Raw genomic sequence first — 20,895 nt, forward strand, 5'->3', positions numbered from 1 at the left:
GAAAGAGGAAGAGAGGAGGAGGGGGAGAAACTTCGTGTCTGTCTTCCGGAAGAAAGCAACAGTGACATTAAATTGCGGGCGTCTTCTCTCGAGTGACGATAAGAGGGAACTTTCCGCGGGACTTTCGCTGATATTGCTCGACGGGGTAATCGCGCGATTACCGAACGATTGAAGAAGTTCCCAACCCCCTGCCCGCGTTTTCGTGTATATGGGAAATCATCGCGTACGTTGAACTTCTCTCTGGTCGTTCGAGATTACACTTCTTCTCGACTCCGGGACGCTTTCTGATTAACGTGGAAAATCGGGGCAATTTCTGGGAAGATTCTTTCTCGTGGGGGGACAAGTTTCTTGCTGTATCGACGGATTTCATATCTTTTAGGATTTTATACGGCATTTAGTTTAACCGTTTCGTCGTGGCTGGTTTTTTGTAGGTGGTAGGTGGCAAATTTTTAAATTTTAATTTTTAACCCCTTAACATATGACAACCTGTGAGACACGCGGCAGAGATTCTGGCGAAGATGTGAGAAAAATGGTTACGTTAGTAAGAAAAATGAATTCTAATCCTAACTTTCGTTTCAATTTGTAAGACTAAGGATTGCTAAATGTAATTAATCTGTGACGGATTAGTTCTTGTTACCTGATACAGTACCGAAACGCTAAATGGCCGACGCTTAGACGCACAGTCGGGAAAGTGATCATACGTTAAGGGGTTCATTGAAATTTAAGATGACGATTTTGTACATGGTAGATGGAAAATTTTTTAATTTTCATTGAAAAATTGGTCATTTTATCGAATTAAGGTGGAAGAGTTCAAAGGGCGAAATTTGAGGGTTGAATTACGGTGAAAATGCGCAAAGGACAAAATTGAGGTGGAAGTGTGCCAAACGTCGCTAACGAAACTGTGTGAGGAAATTTTCGAAACGCTTGTAGGCGTCAACAGCAGTGAAAGGGTTAATTCATTCTTTCGCAGTATTCATTATGATTGATCAGCGTAAGCAGAGGTATAATTCTTTGGAAAATATATTATAATGTGGTAAATATAAAAATTTTAATGTTTTAATTTAATACCCGATTATTCGTTTTTCATATAATCTGCACAATTTCTCCTCATTTTTATGGATATTCATGGAATATTCCTCGAATTCTTCGTTGCACTTTTCATTTTTCCCAATACCTTCGTTTCCAGCGTTTCGTATTATTTAACGAAAAAAAGTAAATTTCTAACATTAATCAAATACGACGATTAAATTTATTAAAGCATTATGGTACTTCAATTGTCCACTCGAACCAGCAGTAAGTAACACAATACATTCCAACAGCTTCCATTTGCAACGCAAACTCCATATTTGTACAATGGCGGGCAAAATAACGGTTCGAAGTGTGCACGAAGGAGTTAAATAATTGATCGAATCTAACAAGGAAAGTCACCCAACTCGAAAATTCTGGTATTAATGAAACTTTGCGTGTATGTAGGTCTACTGTAGAACATAATGAACTATTCAAGGAGCAATTCTTTTCGTACGAAGAATCAGTTCAAGGAAGTGAAATTTGCCCTCAAATTTTTCACGCTTTTCCAATTCTGACAAAAACATTTTCACGAAGAAATATCTTATGCGTGTCTAAAATGAAATGCAATTTCACATAAATATTTCAACTTTCATCCAAAGACAGTTCATGTTAGTAATTATTTAAATATTTATTCGACTCACGTGAAAATTTTAAGAGTTGATTTTACTCTTTCAAAATAATTTTCTTCTGGAAAAAAAATTATTGTTTGCGTTTTTTATTATGCTTTAAACAAGTTTCATTAAAATTAGAATTTTTAGATTAGGTGACTCCTTGCAAGCTGGCTAACGAAGTTAAAAGTTTCCAAGTCGACAAATTTTCGGGGCAAATTTTTACATCTCTGCGGAGAGGTTACACAATAGGCGTCCCGACGTTGTCGTCTGGTAAGTTCGCGAAGGACCCCGATCAATTCGTAATTAAAGCCGCGAGCGGGGCAAGTTCGATATCGCAGCGCAAAAGAGCCTTCGAGGAAGCTGTTTACGCGCGTATTGAGGTAAAGAATTCATTAGCGGGATCCTCGGACCGGAATGAAAATCTCGGCGGAACTTCTGGTAAATTTCTAAACGCCCAATAACCGTCTCGTGTTTTCCTTCAATTAATCGAAACCGGCCGCGCGAGCCTCGCTTGAATAATTGATCGCGACGCATTAACCGCCATGGCGAACGATTTTCCATCCTTAAACAGCTTCCCGTTCTGCATTTTCTCTCTTTCTGTTTTTCTCCCCCAGTTTTCTTTTTTTTTTTTGCCTTTCGTAGCTGAGATGGATACGTTAAGTAGACGAAGATCTTCTTTTCTTTTTTTAATGAAAAGTTGCTGGCTAGACGGCGGATAATCGATGCTCGTGATTTATAAAACGTTTTCCTTTTTGAAACTACGATTCTTAGGATTTTTAATGATATTTTCACGTAAATAACTTTCTTTCTTTTGCACGTTACGTAGATACGGTTTATGAAACAGTAGGTAACTTAGTGTTTCTGTAATGTAATCGTATTTTATTTTGTGGGATTGTAGAATTTTAGATTTGTATTTTTTTATGAAAATTTATGTCGATGAGAGTCGATTAAAATTCGAAATGAACGAAATATTCGACAGATTTCGAAATTCAAACTCTTCGAATATTCGGCAGATTCCGAAATTCAGACACTTCGAATATTCTAATTATTCGAAATATTCGAGCATTCGAATACCACTAGAATTCGGATTTCAATTTCGAATAATTGAATATCAAATTCATATGTCACAATCTTATATTCAAAATTTACGAAGCATTCGGCATAATCTGAAATTCAAACACTTCGAATATTCGAATTACCTGAATTATTCGAAAACGAATTCGTATTCGGAATTATCCGAATTATTCGAGTAAAGAATTCGTATTCAAAATTATCCGAACTGTTCGAATTACCCGAATTATTCGGACAAGAATTCGTATTCGAAACTATCCGAATTATTCGAGTAAAGAATTCGTATTCAAAATTATCCGAGCTATTCGAATTACCCGAATTATTTGAAAAAGATTTCATATTCGAAGTTATCCGAATTATTCGAGTAAAGAATTCGTATTCAAAATTATCGGGATGATTCGAGTAAAGAATTCGTATACAAAATTATCCGAACTATTCGAATTACCCGAATTATTTGAAAAAAAAATTTGTATTCGAAATTATCCGAATTATTCGAGTAAAGAACTCGTATTCAAAACTATCCGAATAAAGAATTCGTACTGGAAATCATCCGAATAATTCGAATAGTCGAACTATTCCAAATTTTACAGTCCTAATTCAAACAGTTACAACGTTTTAAGAGGAAAGATCGAAATGAAGAATTCTATATTTGTCGCGAAAACGCGACGTAAAAGCGATACTGTTGTTTCTTTTATCGTGGAAGTGGATCTTCATCAGCCAAGCTATTAAGAACGGAGACAAATTTTCTTCAAGTTCGTCTCACAATGACAACCCCAACGAGCAATACTACAGACACCAACTAACATTCTGTTTATACGGAAAGTAGTTTAACGTGGAAATTATGACGGACAGATTACCGAATGGAAATGGAATTAGTCCTCCAACTCGTTGGAAGAGTTGAGAAATCATTCGAAGAGCTCGTGAAACTGGAAATATATCCGAACTTGAATTATCTGTACTATAATTGTTCGGCTATTGTTACTGTTTGTTCTAATTAACGATTCATTAATTGGAGATTTAAATATACTTTACGCCTGAAATATGAAAACCACTGTAAAATGTGAAATTTAATTTTTTCCCTTTTCTAATCTTTGGATTAGTGTTGATGAATTACGCTATACTATTGTAAGAGAAGAAAAGCGACCTACTTATTATCATAGAACCAATTCGATTCGTGAATACATATTGAACCCGATCCTATTATCAAATATCGAATAACTTGGAGATTTATATCACAAAACTGTATTCGTTTACGTTCAGCTGTCAACTTATTGTTCTAAGTTTTCTTCACAAGCTTGTACATTAAAAATCAGTATTTCATCTCCTCAAAGGGTTGCATTTCAGATTTCATTTGCCGCATTTTGCAGAAGGATTACCGGACAGTTTTGCACTACGTCAATTTTATAATTGATAAAATTATACAAGTACGTAACTTCAGAATTCTTCGAAATGTTGAAGTAACATAAACTTCTATTATTTCCTTTCTTTCTGTAATACCTTCCTTATCGTAATTCAATATTCATCAAGTTACAGATATAATTCATACTACGACTTCGGAATGTATTACCAAAAGGAAACATAAATTAATTTCCTTTAAAATGCAACAGGAAACTCACCGTTGAAAATATTCAAGTAATACTTTTCTCTGAAAAATCGTCAGTAATTAATTTAAATAATAAAAAATAATTCTTAATAATTTAGAAGCCGTATAGAAGAAAAGTATACAGAAAAATAATATTTAATAATTTCAGTGCTGTATACAAGAAAAGTATACGGAAGAATAATATTTAAATGCAAAAATAAGTGAATTCTGTTCCTTTTTGAATTTTTAGAAAATTAAAGCTGTAACGACCATCAACGAAGACGGCGACCAAGAAATTCCATTCCGCGAGAGGAAGTGAGAGGGACGACTCTCTATCCTCGTCGTCAAAGCGATAGAAGCTTCCAGAACAAACTTGCTCGCGATCCGCGGTAGACTCGCGGTTTTACGCGGGAAGCCATTTAGCGACGCGACTTGTTGATAAGCCGCGCTTCATTAGCAACAGTCAAATATAAATACCACGGCCGCGGACGCGGCCAAGCATTCTTGCTGTACTCTGCTGGGAGAGAACGAGGTATTTCCATCGGTCGCCCTTCAGAGTGGGAGAGTACGGAGCCTAGCTTTCGGACGCCCTTACAGCACAGGAGAGTACGGGGACTGAGACCTGGGTCACTCTCTGGAGGAGAGAACGGCTGGACTATCCGCCGGGCGCCTTCCAGAGAGTAGGGTACAGGAGGCTCATCGGACGCCTTCCCACAGTAATTGTTATAAATCGTTTTATCCGTTTCGTTAATGTTGTAACGGGAGAGTACAGCTGCTTAAAGCCGGACGCCAGAAAGCAAAAGCAACAGCTCGAACACTGCATTGATTTGTTCGAAATTATTCTGTATCGAACATTTAACATGTATCGACGAAAGATAAATAAACTTTTGTGTGTTCTTCCCAGATACCAAAGAAAATCCTTTCATTCCGAAAATTCTACTACAAAGCATTATTTTCAATTTACCAGAATTTTCACAGCAATCTAATTTCTCATTTTGCCACGGCACTAAGAAACGTTACCCAAACATTAGGCTATGCGGTACGTACACGCTACAATACACACCCCGCGATGATACGTCCCGATTAGCATAATTAATACGCCTAATTAATAGCTACTATGCACCGTGGATGCACCTATTATAGTGCTCATACGCACTGCATCGTGGAAGCACATCAAACGAAACACTTCTTGACGATGGTCGGATGGATCTCGATTTCATCTGATTAGCTATCCTTTCCATTTGGTAAACACGTTAATCGAAATCGTAATCAGCATTGATCGCACTAAGCTTTGCGCGATACCTCGAAAGACTACAAAGCGAGCGTAGATGTGGAAACGTGGGAATATTTCATCTAACGGAAATATGAAAATTAATATAAAAATTAGAATTCTGTTGTATTCTTGATATTAATATTTAATAAAATTATCCGTCAATCGAATCATCGTTAATATTATGAATAAGATGAACAATGAAAACACTTGTTTGCCTTAAATTCACTATGAATCTATCGAAACAAATTTCAAATTTTGTGAAACATTTATGAAATTCTGTGTATCCTTAAAAATATTAACGATAGAAAAGTTATTTCATTTGGATATTTATATCGAAGTACGTGTATTTTCCATCGATATTGCGTATCATATCGACATGCATCGGAAACTCACTCAATGTTTTCAATTTGCTCCGCATTTCAAAACATATTTCTAAAGATAACGATAAATCCTTCCGAACGCAAAAATAGTAGCGAAAAATGACAAATACACAATGTATGAACATTAACGTACCGATATACCGAATTATTGTCAAATATTATTACAATCGCTGATTTAAATTATTTTTATTTCCTTTATTTAAATGTTCCTATTTTCTGATACAAATATTTCCATTTATTTTATCCTTCATTTAGTAAACTAACACGAGGATTTCGGTCCTATCAGGTCATCCCATGAGTCGTGTCGTTTTTTGGCGGTGAGTTTAAGCGTAAAATAATATTACATTTACTTTTAATCGTCGACGTATTGTCCATCGTTTTCAACGACGTTCTCCCATCTGTCAGAAAGTACTCGGAGTAGGGTGGGCGTAAAATTAATTAAACGTTACCACGTTCTCGCAACAGTGTATTTTACACGAAGACTATTTCCGCGTTCCGTCGTTCGCAAAAAGTACGCGTTCGATGGTCTTGGGAAGAGTGAGAACGCGTCGTCCTGCCGATCTCTGTCCATCCCTACGCGAACAGGCCCAGGGAAAGGCCCAAAGGGGCGGAGTCACCCCCACCGAGCGCGCTGGGCCTTTCACCGTCTTCAGGACGGATTTTCTCACACATCTCTCAATCAACCGCTTAATTCCATTTTCAAAAAATTCTGAAGATCCAAAACCCCGTTTCGAAATTTGGAAAACCACCTTTGACATTTTCTTACACTTAAAACATCTTTACCGTACACGTCACAAATATTTTTAACGGCGTTTTTCACTGCACTGCTTTCTTTAAATTCATACAGCATACAATGCCGAAAATGAATTTCGTCGGCACTCGTTGTTTGAATTTTCTTAAATGGAAGATATCGTTCTGAATGTTTCGAATGCACGTTTTAGACTGATCACCCCCACCGAGCGCGCTGGGCCTTTCACCGTCTTCAGAACGGATTTTCTCACACATCTCTCAATCAACCGCTTAATTCCATTTTCAAAAAATTCTAAAGATCCAAAACCCCGTTTCGAAATTTGGAAAACCACCTTTGACATTTTCTTACACTTAAAACATCTTTACCGTACACGTCACAAATATTTTTAACGGCGTTTTTCACTGTACTGCCTTTTTTAAATTCATACAGCATACAATGCCGAAAATGAATTTCGTCGACACTCGTTGTTTGAATTTTCTTAAGCGGAAGATATCGTTCTGAGTGTTTCGAATGCACGTTTTAGACTGAGAGGATACCTCTTGATAGGCATAGGAAGAAGTTTTCATAAACAGTTCGCCGAAACAAGATACGGATGTTTATATGAACTGCGATAAGAGGCGACACGACTTATGGGATGACCTGATATTACCGACAATTTGAATTATTTAAAGAAATATACCGAAAAGAGCAAAAGCTCGAATTTTTTTTTTTCGTTCGCGTGTCTCGCAGTGATAAGCAAAAATTTTCGCGAATACTTTACGAGCGAGGTAATTCGCTTCCGTAATTTATTAACAAGCAGCTCATTTGGTGTCTGGTGAAACAGAAATGTCAGTTGGGAAGGAAGATTTAATATCACGAGTGAAATTAAATCTACAAATATGCGCGGTACGTGTATTCGTGCAAGTTTGATTCTAATAATCTGCCTCTACGGGTCAAACGCGAAGACAAAAGGCCGAACACGCAGCGGGATACGAAGTCGAGGCTGGTTCAACAGCATTTTTCGTCTATTCATGGAGATTTTTTCATGAATGATGAAAAAGAAATTTGTGTGGGAATGTTTCGCTGTTGTACTTTAAAATTCGGCATAATTTACGTGAATAAATAGCTTGAGCTTCTTAGAATTAACAAAAATTTCAAATTAATCAAAAACAGTTTCCAACTTTGAAAGTGAAAGGGTAGAAAATGAAAAATTTTTTCCAAATTTCTGCCGGGTAAACAAACGCAAAAATTGAAATTTCTGTGAAAATGTTTCGATGCTATAATTTACGTGAATTACGTGAGTAAATAGCCTGAGCTTCCTAGAATCAACGAAACAGTCAAATTAATCAGAATTTCACCAAAAGTTTCCAACTTTGAGAGTGAAATGATAGGAAAAATCGACTACCTAAAACACCAACCATTTTTTCATTCCAATGAGCGCAGAAAACGCAAATAATATGAAAAGACATGCGACAAGTCGAAAAGGCGTTAAAAAAATTCAAGGTTCAAAGTTAATTTTTCATCCTCTTCAGATTCGAATTCCTGCATAATTAATTAAAGAGTTCCAGCAACACGGCTGAAAAGAACTTGCGTTCAAACTCTGAAAAGTGTCGCAAAACTACCTATCTCTCGATAGGTACCTGTCCTCTCCCCCTTGAACAAACAAAATCGTCGAAAGTTTCAAGAGTTCTTGTTGCTGAAAAATTCAGAAGAGACGCCTGGTCTCATCTCCGGTACGTTTCAAGGCCGAAACGCGGCTTTGCACAATTAATAAGACGGCGAGACGGTCGGTGAAAAAGTCGGGGGAAAGGAATCAACGTCATAAATGCCTATAGGAAGGTCGCCTAACGACCGACAATTAAATCCTCGTCTCAGCCCTCCGGCCAAACAGGAAGAAGAAGACGCAGAAGAAGAAGAGGAGGCATTGCATTATGTATACGAAGTTTCGAAGTCTGTGGGAAAGCGGAGGGAAACGGTAGCGAGAAAAAAGGAGAAGAAGAAGGAGGAAGAAAGATGGAGGAGGAAAGGGGAGAACAGCCGAATGAATACGATATTGTTGCTATCCGCGGAACGACCGCAGGTTTTGTGTTCGTTGCAGCGGCCTGCATCTGTCCTTTCCTCCGGGCCTCCTGGTTCCACCCTCACAAATAGCAGTTTGACTTCGCTATGGAATAAATTAGCCGCGCTCGAGCTTTTTCAGCGAACGATGAAAAAAAGAGAAGAGTTTGCGCGTCAGAAGAAAAGTGAGGGATCGCTGGTTTGAGGAAAGACGAGGAAGGGATGCAAGAGGTAAGGAGAGAAAGACAGGCAGGTGGGACGGTGTGTCACGGATGGAATGGTTGCTTATCAAGAAACAGGGGTACTTTCTCCCTTAGGCGGTCCTTAATAATAAATTCATATCTCTACGACCTCCTGCTCTACGTTCGACCTCTTCTTCTCCACATTTACCTCTCCCACTCTGTTCATCCCCTCGCCAGGTCCTCACCAAGGGCAAGAGTTCCACAAGTAGAGTTACCCTTGGCCTCGAGAGTAGCGGAGCTCTCCCCCTCCCACAGTCAGACTACAAATCTCTTTTTTATACCGCTTAATAAAACTCGTCTGACATATCTCTGACTTCTACCACTTAATTTCAGATCCCTGTGTTATCGACCGTTCTATTACCTCTCTCTTTCTCTTACTCGTTTTTCTTCGTTCTTTTGTTGGTTCCCACACGTTGTTCCTTTGTCGTTTCTTTTGCTATCGATGGGTTCTTCCATTTTACAGTTCCCTCTTCTTGCGCGTTCTGCGATCGTACGTGTCGGTGTTCGTTCGTTTCGTTCGTTCGTTCGTTCGTTCGTTCGTTCGTTCGTTCGTTCGTTCGTTCGTCCCTCTCTTCGCGTGTTTCATTCCTCTGTCCATCCTTGTCTAACGTTCGGTGGATAGCGAGAGGATCCCTTTTGGGACTTCCCTAGACCGCGGCTTGGGTTATTTTACTCCCTCTACTCCGCAGACGGAATGAATTCGAATTCCTTTCGAGTCCCGGTATCTCTTTGTAGCCGATGTTTCGAGGAGAAAGATCAATCTCCTCGCGGACGACGGGACACGGAACGGGGGGATGGACGAGGAATCTTCCTGAACTCGGGAAACGTGGAGTATTGCTGGTGCGCCTTTTAATGTTTTCAAGGGTTTTGGTCGACGTTAAATATCTCGACGCGTGGTTTATGGTGTTATGCGTTCGATGGTTAATAGGATTTTTGCAAATTTGTTGGTGCTGTGTTCAAGTGAAAGTATTGCTTTGATATTAGAAAGTTGAAAATTTTGTGAAAATAATCTACCGTTTCGAGAAACTGTAATATTTAGCTGTGAATATATTTCTTTTGAACATTTTACATATTTCCAAAAATGAGTAATAATATGGTTAATACCTGTTTTGCATTCTCTCAAAATGTATAGGTAATTTGCCATTTTTTTATTCAAGAAATTTAAACTCTTACCTAGCCTTAATGCAGATACTTACAATTTGTAAGAAAAATTACTATAGATGCACTTAAAGAAGGGTTATTGTCTACCTTTTATCTAGAACTACTTACTTGCATTCTTAAAATCAATTGTCCCTTTAGATCCTTTTAAATCAAATAATTCTCTAATATTTTCAATCGATTCATTTGACAGTCTCAATTTATTAAAAAGTTAGCAAACAGATTCAATTATTAAAAAACTGTTGTATTAGGATTTGAATAATAAATGGTCGGATTGATTTCACTTTCGCGGTAAAAGCAATTTTGCGAGTCAAGTGGATAGGAGTAGTCCCTACTTATCGTTTTCTTTTTTCCCCCCAAGTTGTCTGTTGACAACCGTCACGCAAACGGCACACGATAAAATAAAGAGAAACGAAAGGCGAAATTAAACTTCATCGCGTGAAGAACCACTCCGGATTATGACTGTGAAAAGGAGCCGAATGAACACGCGGCCGAACAATCAGTGAAAGAATTTAGACAACTAAGTCTGAATAATTGCGAACAGGTTGGCGCGGTGTTTGCAAACCCCGAGGAATAATACCTTTATACCTCTTTGTTTCATGAAAGCGACCAATTAGTAAGTAATATTCGTGTCCGGGGGCAAAAAACTCTCTGAGCTATTGTGTGACTTTTAAAAATCTCGCCAATTAGAAAGCAATTTTCCCGGAACACGCTGAGAATTTCCCTCTGGTATACCGACGCTATATTTACGCCTGTTTTATTCCCTCCCTCTTTCTCTTTCTTTCACCGTTCCACGGAGCTATTTTTGCTCTTTCATTCGCACTCGACTAGGATGAAACTAAGGTTTCGTTATAAATGTCCCCTTTTTTCCTTCTTTTAAACTTTGCGCTATAGTAAAAATGTTCGCCCCTTTCTACGTAGTTTTAAGAAGCACTGTAAGAGGATTATGAAAGAGAAAGTGGTGGTCGAGGGGGATACAAGTCAAATCTATCGTGAAAACTCTCGATGACGAATTAGGTCCACCGATGCGGTGACCATTTTGAATGGGAGAAAACCCAGAAATAGCGTGCGTGTATGGTGGGAGATAGAGTAGGCGAAGCAGGAGTTTTTCCTACAGGTTGTAGGTAGAATCAGAGTTGCAGATATAGTGGGAGGGTTGTAGATAGAGTAGGAGAGATGCAGATAGAGTGGGAGTGTTGTAGATAGAGTGGGAGTGTTGTAAATGGAGTCAGAGTTGCAAATAGAGTAAGAGTGTGTAAGGGTAGTAATGTGATAGATAGAGGCAGAGGTGCAGATGGAGTGGGTGAGTTGTAGATAGAGTGGGAATGTTGTAGATAGAGTAGGAGTGTTGTAGATAGAGTACGGGTGCTGTAGATAGAGTGGGAGTGTTGCAAGAGTCGTCAGAGTGTTGTAGATAAAGTAACAGTCATAGTGCAATAGATAGAGACCGAGGTGCAGATAGAGTGGGAGTGTTGTAGGTAGATTATGAGTGTTGTAAATAACGTGACAGTGTTATAGATAGAGTGGGAGTGTTGTAGATAGAGTATGAGTGTTGTAGATAGAGTGACAGTGTTGTAGATAGAGTGGGAGTGTTGTACATGCAGTGGGAGTGTTGTATATGCAGTGGGAGTGTTGTAGATAGAGTCAGAGTTATAGATAGAGTAAGAGTGTGTAAGAGTCATAGTGTAATAGATAGAGACAGAGGTGCAGATAGAGTGACAGTGTTGTAGTTAGATTGGGAGTGTTATAGATAGAGTGGGAGAGTTGTAGATAGAGTAAGAGGGTTATAGATAGAGTAGAAGTGTTGTAGATAGAGCCAGAATTGCAAATAGAGTGGAAATGTTGTAAGAGTCATCAAAATGTTCGAGATGGAGTGTTGTACAAGTCGTCTAAGAGTTGTTTAAATTGCCTCAGAGTTGTAAGTGTCGTTTTATAGTTACCAGAGTTACCAGTTATCTTAGTAGTGCAAGTTGTGTCAAATTATTATCATATGCACTTATCGTTTTCTGACAGTTGTCATTACCATAAAGCATCATTATAAACTATTACACGGAAAACACCTAGCAATACAAATTCTATAACTTCGTTCCACGATTCTATTCTGATTTGACAGCCTCTTTATTCTTAAAAACTTTTCCAGCATTCACCCGAGCATGCAACATTTAATTTCAGCTTGTAAATTCTGTTCATATCTCCGCATCTAGTTTTCACTTTTGACTAGATGCGTGTTTTAAAATTCCTCCTCCTATGCATAACTATCCGTCTCATTTTCAGTGAATTATTTTTAATTGCAATTAACATTTTCGCCGTTCCCTACCATTTATTTTCAACAGTACCAAAAGAACAACTTCTACATCAATTCAAATACAAACACTGCCCTGTGTAAATATTTTCGGGGAAACGTCGACATTATTGTCCAAAAATCTTCAATCTTTATTCGTCAAATTACGCGTAGTGTACGTGCACCGTTAATGAGTCTTCCGCGAGGTTTAATCAGCTAAGCTCGAACATCCAATAACTGCTAATAATCAGCGGCGATAAAAGTTATTAGTTCTGCTTTGCCAGTGAAAATTAGCGATGATTCTCAAACACGGCCCCCATAACGCATTCGATTACTCGCCGTGGCTTTCAGCGGCCGGCTAATTTCAGCCTCCCTTCTATCACGCAATAATTCAAAATTACCGCTACACCAATGGTCTATTGGGGCCGACCACTTGGAATAGAGTTGTACCCGGTGTTGCTAACACCGAGATCTATGGTCAAAGATTGAACACGTACGCACCTTTCCCGATCAAAACGACGCTTAATATTGCTGTTGTTCGCGCTCAAACAACGTCAGTCAGTTCACCGGATGGACTATTGTTTCCGATATATCGATCAGTTTCGTATTGACCTTTGCGTATTGTAGGCCTCCGATTGTTGCAATAATTAGGTCGCGGGAATTATTAACCTTTCAGTCCAGAGGAGAAAGCGGACTTGTTTGCTATTGTTATATATAATAGTGGAAATTGCTACCTTCGGTGAGATAATAAGTTGTCGATGGACAGGTAGTAAACAGTGGAATTGGTTCACTTCAACCCATTGCTTCGTAACAGCGGACTCGTGACACAGATTCTAGTCAAGACACGACGAAATCAGACAAATTAATTTTTATTGTAATTTTCGGTTTAATTTATAAGACTCGGAATTACCAAATGTAATTAGTCAATTTTCTTATCTAAAAGAGTAAATTGCCGATGCTTGGATGCATAGGACACTATTTTAACCCCTTAACATATGACAACTTGTCAGACTCGCGGCAGAGATTCTGACGAAGATGCGACAAAAATCGTTATATCAGTAAGAAAAATTCATTGTAATCCTAGTTTTCGTTTGAATTTCTAAGACTGAGGATTACGAAGTGTAATTAATTTGTGACAGATTAGTTCTTGTTACCTGATACAGTACTAAAACGTTAAATGGCCGACGCTTAGATGCACAGTCGGAAAAGTAATCATACGTTAAGGGGTTAATGTAATTTTCAAAAATTTGTGTGAGTGTTTCGTTTAATATTTACCGAATGAGAGATCACGTGTAATTTAACGAGAAACGGATTTTTCGTCATAATTTTTTGTCAGTGAAATTATGTTGACGTTTTGTGTTTCTTATTTCGTTCATGTCTAGAGTTGGAATATTCTAAAATGAAAGGGATTCTGTCACGGAGATTACTACAAACGTGATGAACTTCTCGTTTAACGCATTTGTGCATCACGGTTGAATGAAATGTCGGGGCTAATCAATAGATACATTCCATCTCGCTAATGAAATTCTTCCATTGAAGTTAATTATCTTCGTTGTGAGATTAAATCCAGATAGCATTTAGTCTCAATTAGAATTCAAATAAGTCTTTCATTCTTGCTGATTATAATCACGTTTCATTGAAATTAAACAACTCTTGATCTAGATTTCATCGCAGTCGTTAGCTGTGCAGGTACTTTCAAGAAACGGACAATTTACAAAAATCTCTAATAATCTATATTATTGTTTATTAATCAAGAGACTGTCGAAAATGCCTTTCAACAATTTACCGTCACCAGACCTCCGAATTTTTATAAAAATGGAATTCAGAAACTTTGAACTAATTGGAAAAAATGTGTGAAATGCAATGGTTCTTATTTTGATTAATAAAATTTAATATTGAAGAAGTTACGATCGTTTAAACTTACCGCTAAAAATCGGACAAAATTTGCTCTGTCACAATACTCCAATCGCTTTAATATATTTATAAAAAATTCAAGAATTGTTCAGCATCGAACTTGGTTCAGCATCCAAATTTCGACAAAATTAAAATTTATGAAAGCACACAAGGATCAACTTTCTCTATATATTTACGAAGAAGTTATTTAAAAGTAAAAAAAAACGTAACCTACTTTGCTTTTCGCAATCGTTCTCCAAAATTTTTCGAGTATTTCCCTTTGAGAAGCTGTCTACTCTACGCGTATCACGGAAATCGTATCGAATGCATGGCAAATGTTTGACGGATAAACGATTCGCGGGCTCGCAAGGCAGCCGAGCCCCGTGGCCACGGATTTTCACGAATTCAGGCTGCTTTCGTCCTGTTTTACGAGAGGTAATCGCCGGCAAGGGATCAACGACAGCCTTTTTCTTGCCGGTAGCCTTTTATGCTAAACGCTCGCTTCATTTGAATGTCGCTAATGCGAAAAACCGATGCATACTAATGGAGAGCAGTCTCTCCTCGCTCTTTCTCATCCTACCCTGCCCGGGATACCGACTGAACACACCGAAATCAACCCTTCCACGTGCAAACGTGTCCGTAGGTTCGCGTGCACGCGAGTTTGCACAGCGACTGGCCATTTCTGCGCCGGCTCTTTATGTCATATGCATACATTAAGCGCGATATAAGCGCTGCTTCGGAAGAAGCTGAATTTTAGCTGCGGCATCGAGGTAAGTGGAAAACGTGGAGATTTTCTCGCGTATTGTGATTGCCCGAGGTTTTCGATTTTACTGCAGTGACGCTTAGCTGGACTAGCTTCGAGGGATTTTTGTTCGATGATTTCTTGGGTATTCTATACTGTTTAACACTGGTGTGGCCAGACCTCCTTCTATTCTTCTACTCGAATTTTCTCTTTTCCAACTTCTTCAGATTTTCAGTTTCCGTTCTTTTGGCCTTCGCAAGATTAACACTGTACGGTTGTTTGCGCGAAAACTGATGCGTGTAGCCCCGCACATTTTAAGGTTTTCGACTACGTTACGTCGCTTTACGAAAATGGTTATAACTTTTTTTTTATTTGACAGTTGATAAGAAGTGTCACTTTTAGTATATGTACACTACCGGCCAAATGTTTGGAATCACTGTGCATTGCAAGTTGCACAAAAATTCCCCAAGAAAGTTAGCATTTATAATCACTCTTCAACGAATTTTTTATCATTCAAGTCAATCGAAACGAGGTAAAGTGCTATTGATCTCCGCAACATCAATTTCAAATCAATAAAGAATTAGTAGCAGATTCAATATTAATATAAATTGGCAGGTGATTCCAAATTTTCGGCCGGTAGTGTAATACATATATTGTAACATATTTATAGACCGCCGACATTTAAGGCACAGGGTGCAAAACGCTATTTATATGTCTCCAGCATTTCACTAGCAGTCAACAGAAGCCATATTTTTATGTCTCCGGATGGTGATGTGTTAAGATTCTTGCCTTCGTCCTCGAGTAACCTAAGAAGCGCACATGTGGCATCCAGGTTTGCACGAGGACGAACGGCCCTGTTTTCTACAAATTTCCCGTTTCCACAGCTTTATCTATCTCTACTTCTGTCTTTCTGTCCTAACAATATGAAAACACCGTACACCTACACTCCGGTTCAGTTTTTTCCTGTCCACCGTCGATGTGTAAGAAATTGTACTCATCTGTGAGTTGTACACTCATCGTCACAGCCGATCTTAATAAATTAAGATGTAAAAATTGAGACAGCGTTTCTTCGCCCACCTCACTGGTATATTCTTTCGTTCGACTGTACACTTGGGTCAAAAAAGACCCAAAGACCTTATGTGCAACAATTTTCGCTTCCAGCACGTGATATGAGCCTAGATAATAAACTTTTCGTATAACGTTAAGGGAATATAGATTTGACAACAGTAAAAATTATTTTTAAAAAATAAGAAGACGATGGGTCAAAAAAGACCCGAAGATCGTACTAGAGTTACAGGTTTGCTATCACTGCTACAGCATATGCGACACAGAATAACTTGTCCCGTCTGCCATCGTCGACAGTGTGTCGACAATAAAATTGATACATTCCCTGTGTGATCGATGACTAACACCGCGAAAATCCTCGCGAAAATCACGATGAAATTGACCGGATGAAAGTTACGAATTGGTGGCTCACAGCACTGTCCCGCACGATTTCCCGGTGGCAGGGAACGTGTTAAGCCGCATATTCAGGCTTCTGGCCTCTCAGTGGTGATTGACACGTTGTGAAGCACAAGTACAGCCTATGTTGAGACCACTCTCTCGCCAAAGTGTCATACCACCATCCTAAGGACTTGGTCTTTCCAGGATGGTCAGTGTGTCCGGAGATCAGAGGGAATTGTTCAAGGGTGAGAAGCAAACTGGTTTGCCCATCACGTTGCTGCCTACCTCTATAGAACTACAGTAGGAGATAATGTATTGGTCGGTCAAGGTTATTTCTCCTTCGTTGCTACTTCACACTACATATACAGGTAAAATGTAAGTTAAATTTTTAACAATTTTATTGCACAGTTTCAGAGAGCATGAGATCCATTAAATTTTTGTTGTGATAATTTTTGTGTATTTACTGTGGTTTTCAAGATATGCGAGAAAATAGGAAACCATATGTTAACCTTTAAGGAGTGTTTTCAGACAGAAGAAACAAAAAATTGCAAAAAATTCTATGATGCTTTTATTAAGCTTCTCTATAAATTTGCAAAATTTACTCTATAAAGTTATTCTATACTCAAAGTTACTCAAAGTTATTCTATAAATTCGCAAAGTCACTCAAAGTTACTCTACAAAAGTGCAAGGTTGCTCAAAGTTATTCTATAAATTTGCAAAGTTACTCAAAGTTACTCTATAAATTTGCAGAGTTACTCTATAAATTTGCAGAGTTACTCTATAAATTTGCAAAGTTACTCAAAGTTACGCTATAAATTTGCAAAGTTACTCAAAGTTATTCTATAAATTTGCAAAGTTACTCAAAGTTACTCTACAAAAGTGCAAGGTTACTCAAAGTTATTCTATAAATTTGCAAAGTTACTCAAAGTTACTCTATAAATTTGCAAAGTTACTCAAAGTTACTCAAAGTTACTCTATAAATTTGCAAAGTTACTCAAAGTTACTCCATAAATTTGCAAAGTTACTCAAAGTGACTCTATAAATTTGCAAAGAGAACCGAAGTTCACTTGAAAGAAAGATCTGTAAATGCAGTGATTTGACAGGCGAATGTCATAAGCACATGGACGTATAAATCTCTAGTTTTCGTAACGCAATTTTTGTCTTGTTTCTTGGGATAATATGTCCCCTTCGCCTTATGAGGGTTAAGAAACCTAACCTCTTTTATCTGTCTCTTTTTCTGTCCACATGCTCTCTCCGTGTTATGTCATGAGGCCTAATTTACCGGCGGAGACAAAGAGAGGGATATTAATGAGAATTTCACTTTCAATATTACTTCACAAAATCACAAAGAAAACCACAAACGAAACAACTATTCCGTAACACCAAATTCTTCAATTTCTCCTTAACTCATCAATCCTCACATTTCGTTTCATTTAAAAAATTCTGATTGTCACAGAGTATGCACGATTGACCGAAGAGGTACTTTTGTCCACGTCGAAATCGAACCGTGCAAGATTAGCAGGATCGATTCATAAAACAGTCGCGAGACATCCATTTAAGAAAGTTTGTTTTTCCATTATGAGGATTTCCAGAAGAAGTTCCACGATCACGGGAATCGGTTGTAATTACTCGGTTGCCTCGAGTCAAACTGCGTAACGGAATGTTGGCCAAGGATAGCGGTGTTTCCGCGCGATTTCGCGAACGATTTAATCACGAATTAATAGATCGCTGCAAAAGCGATCCCAGAAGCTTCACCGGTCGGTTAATTAATTGCACGTATATATTTGCCAAGGAAACCCGAATTAGTGGAATCCGTGGTGTAGTTGATCTGAAACCAAACGCGTCGACTGAGAGAACGTTCTACATCCGACCGACGAGCGGTGCCAGCAAATAACGCGGGCCTCGTCTTCGTCTACTTTGCGGATACGTTCTAACCGGGGTCGAGAACTGTTATAATATCGATTCTGGCTCGTCGAACAGTTTCAAAAAAACTGTAACAGTTGCGAAGAATCGAAATCAGCGAAGATATCGATTTCGGTTACGGTTTTGGCATCGATTTTTTTTATCGATTGAACGTATTGTGGTAAAATGTTATAGCATTCAACGTATGATTTTTAATACATTAGGTCATTCCATATGTTCGAACGCGAAAAATATTTTAATGTGTTGTAAATCAGTCGGTAAAGGCGAAGCCCTGCCCGCAACCGGTTGGCAACACGATTAACGCCGCCTAGCACGGTAGAGGCGCTGCTGGGCTTCGCGCCCGATATTCAATTGTTACAGTTCAGTTTTTCCAATGCGCTTCGATGCAACGTAACCTTTATCAAAAATATATATATTAATCTTATTATATCTTTGCGTTTAATTCGAACGATATCTTGCACCACAAAATAACATAATGAATGTTGAAGGAAATTCTATAGCGACGATATAATGATCTTACTAAAAGAAATCGAAAAAAATTGTGGATTGAGAAGGTGATTTACGTTTATTTTTTTTCTCAAATTTGAGGCTGCGTTGGAAATATTGGTCTAGGTTATAAAATTCGACAGAAACTTATGGGATGACCTAATATTTTTGATATTCTTTTGTTGAAGTAGAAATCTGTCGATTAAAGTTTTCAGTTGACACCGTAGAGATGATATTGAAATTTGACAATTTTTTAAATTTTATTTAAATAATATTAGAAATAAATAGCTTTAAATGCTCATAATTAAAGTGCGTCATTGTTTTCACTGTTTCGATAAAATTCACATAATTTTAGAAACAAATGGTGTTAAATGCTCTTTAAAAAAAACCCACCACTGTTTCAATAATATTCAACTAAATTCGTTTCACACAATTTTCTTTAATAATACTACTAACCTACTCTAATTCTCTCGAAAAAAATGAAAATTTTCAGTACTTTATTTCTCCACAATGTGTCTTATATGCTAATTCACTACTAGCAACGAGCCACTCACAATACTCAAAATTACCACGTTTGTCATACCATTTCTGTCAACAAACGCACGGAGACATTTTATACTTCAAAGCCGTCAAATTCGGGCAAATACAAATTTCTACTTTATTATCCCGTTTCCGGACAAATTGCAGCCTGCGTACAATGGGGAAAATATTAAAAATACAGCGGCGTGTTACGGGCGAGCGCGCGTTAATTAACGAAACGAGAGAAATTAGAAAACGCTTGATGAGAGAGAGAGAGAGAGAGAAGGAGGGTAGGGGAAAAAAAAGGAGTAATACTTAATCAGGACCATTCGTGGCGCGTGCGCGGCGTAATGCAAACAGCCGAAAAATTCTCGAAACGAGGAGCTTAAAAGATGTGTCTCGTTTGCGAACCACTGGTGTACCCGTCGCGACGATCCGTCATTAGCTCAGCAAACGTTTCCGCGGGAAACGTTTTTCTCTCTCTTTTATTTTAAAGTGCGAGTAAACAAACGACACTTACTGTACAGGCGAATGGTGCCATCGGTCTCTCCACGTGGGTTTTTCGCGACGCACTTGTAGCTACCGTAATCCTCGTCCTGAAAAACAGAATGGTAATGACGTCAGGGACGAGTGTCGAGATAGGGGGTAGATTTTGGGAAGAGTTATGCTTATTGAATAGCTTCTTACGTCGTAGAGAAATTTTGGGTGAAAATGTGATTAAATGTGATGTGAATGATTATTTTGCTCTTATGAATAATTATGTTACTCTTCATTTTTTGTTTGCGACAGTAGAATTCGGGAGAGATGCGGGAAATCCAGGGAAATCTTGATATACTGCAGAAGTACTTTTGTTGCATTATTGATAATTGGAGTTTGGTCAGTTTTTTTGATAGAAAAGAGCTGTGCATGCTGTTTGTGTAATTCGCTGTTTATCAGAAATATATCGATCCTTTGTTATCCGATTTTAACCGTTTGAGTGCCACGAGCCTTTCTTATTTCCCGATCGAAAATTGCCAAGCGGCGCGATAGCGCTCGTCATATTCCGCGTCCAAAAATGCCAAAGAGCGCGATTGCGCTGTTCTCAGCTTACATGTAATAAATATTAATATTAATTTTATCTTTTTTCACTTAAGACTCGAGGGTAACCGTAAAGTCGTGCATAGAAAAAAATCGACCCCTCTGTGATTATGGGCTTCGCAGCCTAGAGCGCTGGCGCTTTTAGGACAGGATAGAAGAAGCGCGATCGCGCCGCTTGGCACTCAAACGGTTAAAGTAACGTTAAAATCAGGCATTATTTTATTCAAAAGATATTATTTAACAAGTATTGTAAATTATGTAAATAAAATTTGTACTATTGTTAACTGAACACAGTGCCTTAACTCTTTCGCGACTAGCGCCGGTTATATCCGGCACCCACTAAATGCTTCACACTGGC

The 20,895-nt window shown here is 38.3% G+C and overlaps 1 protein-coding gene across 1 annotated transcript in view; it reads right to left on the reverse strand.

Annotated features, from left to right (window-relative positions):
- LOC108575991 (lachesin-like) overlaps nucleotides 1-20,895 on the reverse strand; it is a gene marked incomplete at its 3' end in the record, with an annotated part of 73,462 nt that overhangs the window by 45,091 nt on the left and 7,476 nt on the right. Inside the window, exon 2 of the mRNA XM_017938934.1 lies at nucleotides 19,972-20,056. Within this exon, the coding sequence (XP_017794423.1) occupies nucleotides 19,972-20,056 (85 nt within the window). The remainder of the gene's footprint in view (nucleotides 1-19,971; nucleotides 20,057-20,895) is intronic.

Source organism: Habropoda laboriosa, unplaced genomic scaffold (genome assembly GCF_001263275.1).
Source record: "Habropoda laboriosa isolate 0110345459 unplaced genomic scaffold, ASM126327v1 scaffold36, whole genome shotgun sequence".
Lineage (NCBI taxonomy): Eukaryota > Metazoa > Arthropoda > Insecta > Hymenoptera > Apidae > Habropoda > Habropoda laboriosa.